We start from the raw sequence: 8724 nt of genomic DNA, 5'->3' as shown, positions 1-8724 counted from the left end.
TTTGTCTCAAAGGGCTTTACACAGCATCGTAACAACATCCTCTGCCCTTTCATAGAATCATAGCAACCTAAGTGAAAACTCTTTACAAGTAAATAACAGGAGAAACCTCAGGGTGAGCAACAGCAGGCTGGTTTAGGAGCAGAGGAAAGAAGGCGATGCAGGTGGTGGTTGGTGCAGAGAGAAGGAGATCTGGAGAGATTTGTGGAAACACAGAGAGAGTGAGACACCAAGGCCAAACTACAAAGTGCAACAGAAAAGAGGAGAGGAGAGGAGAGGAGAGGAGAGGAGAGGAGAGGAGAGGAGAGGAGAGGAGAGGAGAGGAGAGGAGAAGAGAGGGCTCCATGTTACCTAGAGTGTCTGCCTCTCTGACTCATGGAGAGAGTTGGTTCCACAGTAAAGGAGCCCGGTAACTGAAGGCTCTACCTCCCAGTCTGTTTTTAGAGGAGTCACTAACAGAACTGCATTCTGGGAGCAGAGTGCTCTGCTGGGGCAATAAGGAGCGATGAGGTCTTTTAGATAAGATTGAACTTTGTTATTAAGAGCCTTATAAATCAGTAGAAGGATTTTGAAATCTATAGGAAGCCAATGGAGTGAGGCTAAAACAGACTAAATTGAGACTAAATGACTCCAAGGTTCCTCGCAGTTGTACTAGAAGTCAGGGTGATGCCATCTAGAGTAGTGACCTGATTAGAGAAAGTGTCCCTGAGATGTTTAGGTCCAAACACGATGACCTCAGTTTTATCTGAATTCAGTGGCAGAAAGTTAGAGGACATCCAGGATCTAATGTCTTTCAGACAGTCTTGCAGATTGATGCGGCGGCTTCTGTCATCTGGCTCCATGGACAAGTAGAGTTCCGTATCATCAGCATAACAGTGAAAATTGATTGAGTGCTTCCGGATTATGTCACTTAATGGGAGCATGTAAAGAATGAAGAGAATTGGCCCTAAAACTGAACTCTGTGGTACACCATACGTAACTCTGCTATACTTTCAGATAAGTACAGGTATGCTGTGGTCGATGGTGTCAAATGCAGCACTAAGGTCCAGAGACGAGACCTCTGTCTGAAGCTATAAGAAGATCATTAGAGACTTTGACCAGTGCTGTTTCAGTGCTATGGTGTTCTCTGAATCCAGATTGGAAAGCTTCAAAGAGCTTGTTGCTGTGCAGATGTTCATGTAGCTGCTCCAGGACAACCTTCTTAAGGATCTTGGAGATGTAAGGAAGGTTGGATATAGGCCTACAGTATAGTTGGCTAATACAGCTGGGTCGAGAGAAGGTTTTTAAAATAAAGGATTAATGACAGCCACCATAAAGGCCTGTGGCACGTAACCTGTGGCTAAGTATATGATATGATATGTGGCTTATAATATGACTGACGAGTGTAAATTTAATACAAATGTGACTCATCCCATCTTATTTTAAAGAAGATAAATCATGAACAAATAGGAGAAATTAGTATATTTGTGTTAAACTTTCACAGCATCTCATTAAACTCCATGGCACTGACCACAGTGAACAGTGATAAGGAAGCTGTGATTAATCTAATGGTCCCACAGTGTCCAAATACATTTCTTGTGTATTTACTTACAAAAGACAACCAGGCTATCACAGTAGAATTTATTGCATTGAAAGCAGATTAAAAGGAATGACTACAGCTCACAGGCTATAGTCATGTCTGGATGCACAAATGCACACATATGACTGTGTAAATCAGCAAACAGGGTGCATAGAGTTTATATACAATAGAGTGTAATCTGATAGCATGACTTTGTGAGTGTTTGTGGCTTAAAAGAAACATTTTAACATGAAGTGATGTCTTATTTTCAAAGTGCCTTTACAATACTACAGATTGGTACAAACAATGCAGCGTGGGGGGAGAGAAGGCAGGAGAGATGAGCAAAGTGACAGGAAAAGTCAGACAGACTCCAAACCTACCCTCCGTCTGATGTATGTGGTAGTGTGTGATGGTCTGTGTGTGGGTGAGCATGCTTATTGGAGTGTGTGTCTGAATGGGGCAGATGGTGAGACTGAGCCGCACTTAGGGTGTCAGATAAAGACGGAGGGTCCAGGCCGTTGTCTGCTGGATAGAGCTGCATCACCGCCCCCTCCTGGGCACCTTCCTTACTGCAGGACTGGCAGCTACAGTGGAAGATCCTCTCCACCAGCTTATCCACTCGAGGAGAGTCTTCACTGCCGGGGCACTCCAGAGTAACCTGTTCACACACACACACACACACACACACACACACACAGACACATATGAACAAGTTGAATGCTTTTGTTTCACATCTAGAGACACTACTACCACAGGCTACAAATCTAATTTATTGGCAATATGTGAACCTGGACTTTATCCCAGCCGGAATATATTTGGCCATCTCATCTGCTTCTAATTTTAAACATAGAACGGCTGTCATGTTTCTACTTTTATCTTGACACGCTACTGTTTTATTATGTTAATTCTGAATATTTTGTTATGTACTTCTTATATCACTTTCAACAAAAACACTATAGGTTAGAAAAATACATCCCATCCTAATTGTAAATTAAAAAATATACACCGAAAAATATATATGCAATCCTGTAAATAAAATGGCACTGTAAATAAAAAGGGACAAAAATATGTATAATAGGTTATTTGTGATCCTTTTGTCAGTAAAAGGTGTGAGAGCATTAAACTTTTTTCATTTCTACCATGTATTAAGAATAGATATGAAACATATAGATAATTTTCTAACCACTCCTCCTGTAAATGTCAGTGTTTCTCAGGCTCAGCTGGCTCCTCAAACCCCACACAACTTCCTGTCCCTGTGTCCACTGACAATAATAATGGAGCAGTCAGTGTTATCAACATCTACTAACAAAACAGCATGGAGCAGTATCCCCTTTCATGAGAGGTAACTTTGTTTTATTTCAAACTCAATTTGGTTTAAAGTCCTGCAACAACATTCATAAACAGGGGCATAAACATCCATGTCCAGCTCATTAGAGGGAAGGTGAGACTGTCTCTGGCCTTTCTTGTGCAACAGCAACAGAAAGAAAAATAATTAGTCAGGTAACAGCTCTGTTCTTCCAGATACACACAGTATTTCCACTGAAGTATCAGGTAATCTCATTTGGCCTACCGCTCAGTTTTCCAAACTACACAGATCTCACCACACAGCTTGTGTTATCACAAGAGTGGAAACACTTTGGCTAAAATGGACAATGAACTTTGCAGGAATATACAATACAGGCTTAAATTCATGGAGAACCACAAAAATTGTGACAGAAATCGGTAACCCTAACCCTAACCCGGTTTTATGTTTTTTCCTTTGCTTTTTATTTGCTCATGAACAGTATGCTTGCTATCATTTATACTGGAAACTTGCGGTTTTTGTGTGAGTTTGACAAGTCAGTGTTGGTGTGTGCTTGCTATATGAGCTAATGTGCAATAACTCTCACCACTTCCCACTGTGTCTGGGCAGGCATGCAGGAATCACAGTGCACCAGAGACTCCGTTGACTGTGGGAATGTGTTGGGGACACTGTAACTGAAACACTGGCCCAGACAAGCTCTGCAAAAAAGGAGAAGAGAGTGCATTACTTTCATTGTGCCAACAGACACTGCGTGCTACATTCAGCTGCACGCCCAGAGCACTTGTGCTTGCGTAAGGAAGAGCTGCAGAGGAAAAAACACAGAGTCTGAAATCTGAGCTGATTTACCATGTCTGAGGATGCCTGGTCCCTCAGGCCAAACACACAGTCACAAACTCAAGACTTCCAAGGTGAAACCATAATCAATTTCTGATTGAAAATGAAAGCCATGCTTTTTTTTGACATACTTCCCTCTGAGGTTTTGAAGAAAAAACATTTTTTGGTCTTTTCATGGGATTTATTGACAATAGGAAAACTATGAATATCACCTGCCATATCATTTAATACCAGTGCCTGCAGTTTTCAGTCTATGATTATTTGGATTTAAAAGGCAGTTTTCCAGCCCATGCTTACATCAGTTTTAAAACTGTATACTGTGCTGTAAGGATTTGTTACTCATTCAAACTTTTAAATGTTTAGTACACACATCTCATGAGTTGGTTTCCATCAAATGACAGTATTTTTTTAACCTGAGTATGTTTCAATCAAAGGGTAGAATGAATGTTAATAGAGAACAGTGCCATACAAACTGAACTGAATCCCAGGGAATGTAACTTATTGACATGAAGACATTGCAGCAGTATTCACTTTCTTTCTTTTTAGCTACAGTTGATAGACTGTCAGACAGAGAGGGCCTTCATCCTGACCTGTTTTGAATAGAGCGAGGCTGACATCCCGTGTGCCCGACTATCTGTGTGATGTTCTTGGCTTCGCACCAGGCGCTCTTGTCAGGGAACAGCGCCAGGCGGTTGATGTGTGCAGGCGGTGCCGCTGAATACAGTGCAAACAGTGCGCAGCAAATCTGAATCCTCTGCCACATGACTGCACCTAAAGGGGCAGAAAACCACAGCGTGTTACCGCTTTGTTAACCTTGTTCAAGACAAAAACACACACACGAAAAGAGTTCTGACAAAGTCTCTACATGTCCTCTGGTGTCTGCAGCTCAAATGTCATCTGGTTTTACATTTAGCACGAAATGTGAACTTTGCATATCCCTGTTGATACGGATTGACAACTTCCTGGTGATTACCAGCTTGAAACCCGGAGGTCCAAGTGCCTCATATTTTGTGCAGTTATTATGTTTGGCTCATTTGAACGATTGAAAGAGACAACTTCTTAATTATCTACATCATCAGCTGCAGAGAGAACAGCATTATACAGGGTTCATATTATCCCCAAAGAGTAGATAAGAAGGGGGAGGGGGGGAGAGGGGGAGAGGGGGGGGGGCAATGTCTGCTCCACATCACCTGACTGTAATACCATCGCTTGCCTGTGCCCTCTTTAAAAACACCTCAGCCTCCTCATTCACAGCCTACACAGTCCTTCTCCCCCGCTGCTTCTAAACAGTGTGTGTGTGTGTGTGTGTGGGGGGGGGGGGTCACCACCTTGACCTCTGTGCACAGTTCTCAGCACTTCCATCGACTCTGACACCAGTAACCTGACCTTGTCTGCAGACAATCAACAGAGCCATCCACGCTGAAGGGTGGGGTGTACAAAGGGGGGGGGGGCAAACTTGGTATTATAAATATCTTTTGTGTGTGCCTATGTGTTTTTTTCCTTTTTCTTGTGTGTGTGTGTGTGTGTGTGTGTGTGGGGGGGGGGGGGGGGGGGGGGCACGTTACATGAACTGAGAAGTTACTTTTTCAAATATAATAACGACATATTAATACCTAAAGCATATTAGTATTTTTCGTCACTGATATGATTCTATTTGAGTGCAGTCTCTTGTAACCTATACAGTCTATGCTTGTAACGTGTGCGTTTCCATTAACGTAACGTAACGTCATAACGTAAGAGCCAAACTGATAAATTGGTGTTAAGAACTTTTACTTTTCTGGCTTCTCTTCTCATAACTCACAATATCAACTTCTACGTGTCACGTAGCTCAAGCAAACACGACTTCTCCGTGTGTTTTTACAGACAGAGTATCCTGAGTGTAACGGTAAGTTACCTCGTGTTAACGTTACTCGACCAACCGTCACTTTTAACAAGTGTAGGCTATCATCTGCTAGCTAACTCAGTAGGGAGAAAGTAACGTAGGCTAAATGTTGGGTAAGAGGTAAATTAAAGTTAACTAGCAAAGTGCTCTGTTGTCCGTTACTTTTTAAAGGAGTAATGAAGTACTCTGTGAGTAGTGGAGACACTTACCACCGCTCACCGACGTCGGGGAACAGTCAGTTGAGCTCTGCGCAACGTCCCGCTGAGCTGAGCTGAGCTGAGCCCCTCAAATCCAGAAGCAGGGGATGCGCCTTGATGTCGGCTATCACCGCGCGCTGATAATTAATGGAAAATATGAGCACTTGGTTAGCGGCTCGGTCTGTCATAAAACAGTTACATCATCCGGAAAGTAACCAGAACCGTCCGACCGACCGACCGACCGCGGGGAAGGATGGGGAGATGGGTTCGGTTAGGAGCGCTATCTCATCTGCGAGTCCATCAGCTCAGACCGTCCCTCCCCTTTGTTCTCTTCCAGTCCAGTGTTAAATTCCCATGTAAAGTCCCTGAAAAACACTTTCCAAGCTGTTGTCTTTTGTTGTAAAACGCTCAAGCAGAGGTTAGGCGCGGCTGAGCCCTCAGACAGGGGTCCTGCTGTGCCGTCTCTGGACGAAAGAAAACGGGGAGGGAGGGAGGGACAGCGTTGGGAAGGTTTCAAATGTTTCCCTAAGTTGGAACAAGGCGAGACCACAGATCAGATTTACTGGACAAATATGCAAATATAACGAGATTACACACATGGGACTTTTTTGCAGCGACGTGTTTATGCAGACATATCTGGTGCTGCTTTGCAAACATGTTATTGCTTTTTAAATATGGAACCATTAATAAAATACAATAATGCCTGCAACTGGAAGACAGATGTGCATCACTGCTCTAACGCACACTTCTTTCTCATTAGGTGCATTTAAAGCATATTCAGAAAGCTGAGATAATCAAGCAGTTTACTTCACCATATGCATATAACAACTTGATCTAATTAAGTATGTTTAGAGAGTAATCATGAGCACATGACTTGCTCTAAGGCAATTTGTTCACCGGGCCTCATTCCTTTACATAGGCTAGTTATCATTTCAATAAATGCATTTGTAACTAAAAGCTTTTGGATTTGACTGTGATGCCCAGGTCAGACTCTAATATCTGTCAGTGACTTTCCTGGATCAAAAGCAGCCTACTCCTCAGTGCAGTATTAGGCAGAACTTCCAGGGGGAATTAACTATACACATGTCAGAGGGTTATTCTCATTCAGGATAGAGTAAAAGTACAAAAGCAATGGGAAATGTGCCAAAAATATTGGCTAATCATAGTCAAGAAGCGACTTTTCAGGGGGAAGTATTCTTTTTACACTCTGATAGTCACAGTTACCAGTTATTTTACAAATCAAAACTTTACAGACAATATATTCAGAATGTGATATTTCTACTTTTGCTGAAGTAAAGTATCAGAATACCTCCTCCACTACTGACTGAGCCTGCTCTCTGTGGTACCAAGCCTAAATACTTCATATGAATGCAGCCCCCGCCCCCGTCGATAAGTAGTTTGAATTACAGTTATGCACCACGTTTCATTAGTTCTGCTTTCTATGTAAAATGTTACCTGCAAAAACAAGTAAAGAACAACAGCTTAAATGTGCTGCTGTGGTGTAGGAAAGAGCATAGTATTTCCGTCTGAAAGGTATGTGGAGTAGTTGCACAAAATGAAATGTTTTGCACAGGTTCCTTCAAAATTGTTCTCACATGAAGTGAATCAGTGTTGGAGCTTATTCATACACTGCATCAGTAGCAGCTCCAGCCTGGAGCCATGCAGCAGCAGCAGCAGCACACATTGCATGTCTGGTCATTACATTTCGTGCCGACCATTCACTAATACTGACTCAACACTGTTTATCCAATGAATGTACAAATGTTATCAGGTTGCTACTAAGAATTAATAGCAGTAATTACGATTCATCAGAGAGAATGTTTCAGACAGGCACAGACAGGTAAAGCCGACGGGTTTGGTTGTCCTGTTGAATCCCAGCTGTGGCCAGTCCCCCCTCACCCTCCCACACACACACACACACACACACACACACACGCATCCCATTCCTGCACTTCATCCTACCAGTGCACCCTTGCTCACAGGTGTTCAGCTTGGCTTCAGTCCATAAGCACCCCTATCTGTTTCACGCTTCACTTGCAAACAAATATTTTAATGGACAGGGGATGAGTGACACGGCTTAATTTCTGACAGGGTTACTGTGTCTGACACATCACAATACACCAGTGCTGGAGAGACAGGCCTTTGAACACACTAGAAAGAATTTAATTCTTTCTCTTTTTTTAGGAATCTTGCTTACATTGCTCAGAAAACTGTTACAGTGATGGAGAGGGAAAATGTGAGTATGTGTAATAGAGAGTGTTTATGCTGCCATGTTTTCTTTGATGTGAAAGTGTAGCTACAACATGCGTTATGTTCAGACATGCAAAGTGCAGAACTCACCTGTTAGTAATAACACCGAGCTCAAGTCCAGAAATTGCATTCCTCTGCATTCCACGGATTCTGCTTCACCAGGGGGCTGGATAAACGTGTGTATATGCACACACTCACACAAACAATCCCTCTTCTCTCCAAGCAGAGCCAGGCAACCAAACAGAAGTCATCAATCACACTCGGTAATCTTGACCAAACAGACAGCCAGTGAATGTGCAGGATATAAAAGATTCCTTCTGATATGAACATATGCCTTTAAAAGTCCAGGTCATAGTCTTGTCCAAATAACACAACTTTAAAGAGGACTACAAAACATGGCACTTTGTATTTTGTCAAACATAAGAGAAGAGCAGACTGGTTCTTTCCTGTCTTGATATCTGAAAGGAATCTCACCATCCATTGTATTCAGAGAAAACTAATTCTATAAATAGAAGAACTGGTTGTTCATGTCACACAAATGTAAGCAAACACCACTTTCTTTCTCTGAAAGCCTCTTTCAACACTATCATTATTCCTCTACTGCCTGTATTTTCTTTATTTCATCATTCTGTGCAACTTTTCATCCTCCTACTCTGTAACAGGGCTGCAGATGCTAAACCTGGCCTTCATTCCAGAACAGCAG

At 42.5% G+C, this 8724-nt stretch overlaps 1 protein-coding gene across 1 annotated transcript; it reads right to left on the bottom strand.

Moving 5' to 3' along the window:
- Positions 1-1603: 1603 nt before the first annotated feature.
- Positions 1604-6261, bottom strand: nbl1 (NBL1, DAN family BMP antagonist). The gene is made up of 4 exons (XM_085777118.1): positions 5784-6261; positions 4283-4463; positions 3445-3556; positions 1604-2213 (listed from the first exon to the last, which is right to left on the bottom strand). Exons 2-4 carry the CDS (start codon positions 4453-4455, stop codon positions 1932-1934), a joined length of 567 nt encoding a protein of 188 aa, XP_085633244.1. The 5' UTR covers positions 4456-4463; positions 5784-6261; the 3' UTR covers positions 1604-1931.
- Positions 6262-8724: the final 2463 nt, after the last annotated feature.

This window comes from Trachurus japonicus, chromosome 5 (assembly GCF_045865225.1).
Source record: "Trachurus japonicus isolate A0001 chromosome 5, Traja_1.0".
NCBI lineage: Eukaryota > Metazoa > Chordata > Actinopteri > Carangiformes > Carangidae > Trachurus > Trachurus japonicus.
Note: the sequence above shows the minus strand (reverse complement) of the source record. Positions and strands in the feature narration are given on the sequence as shown.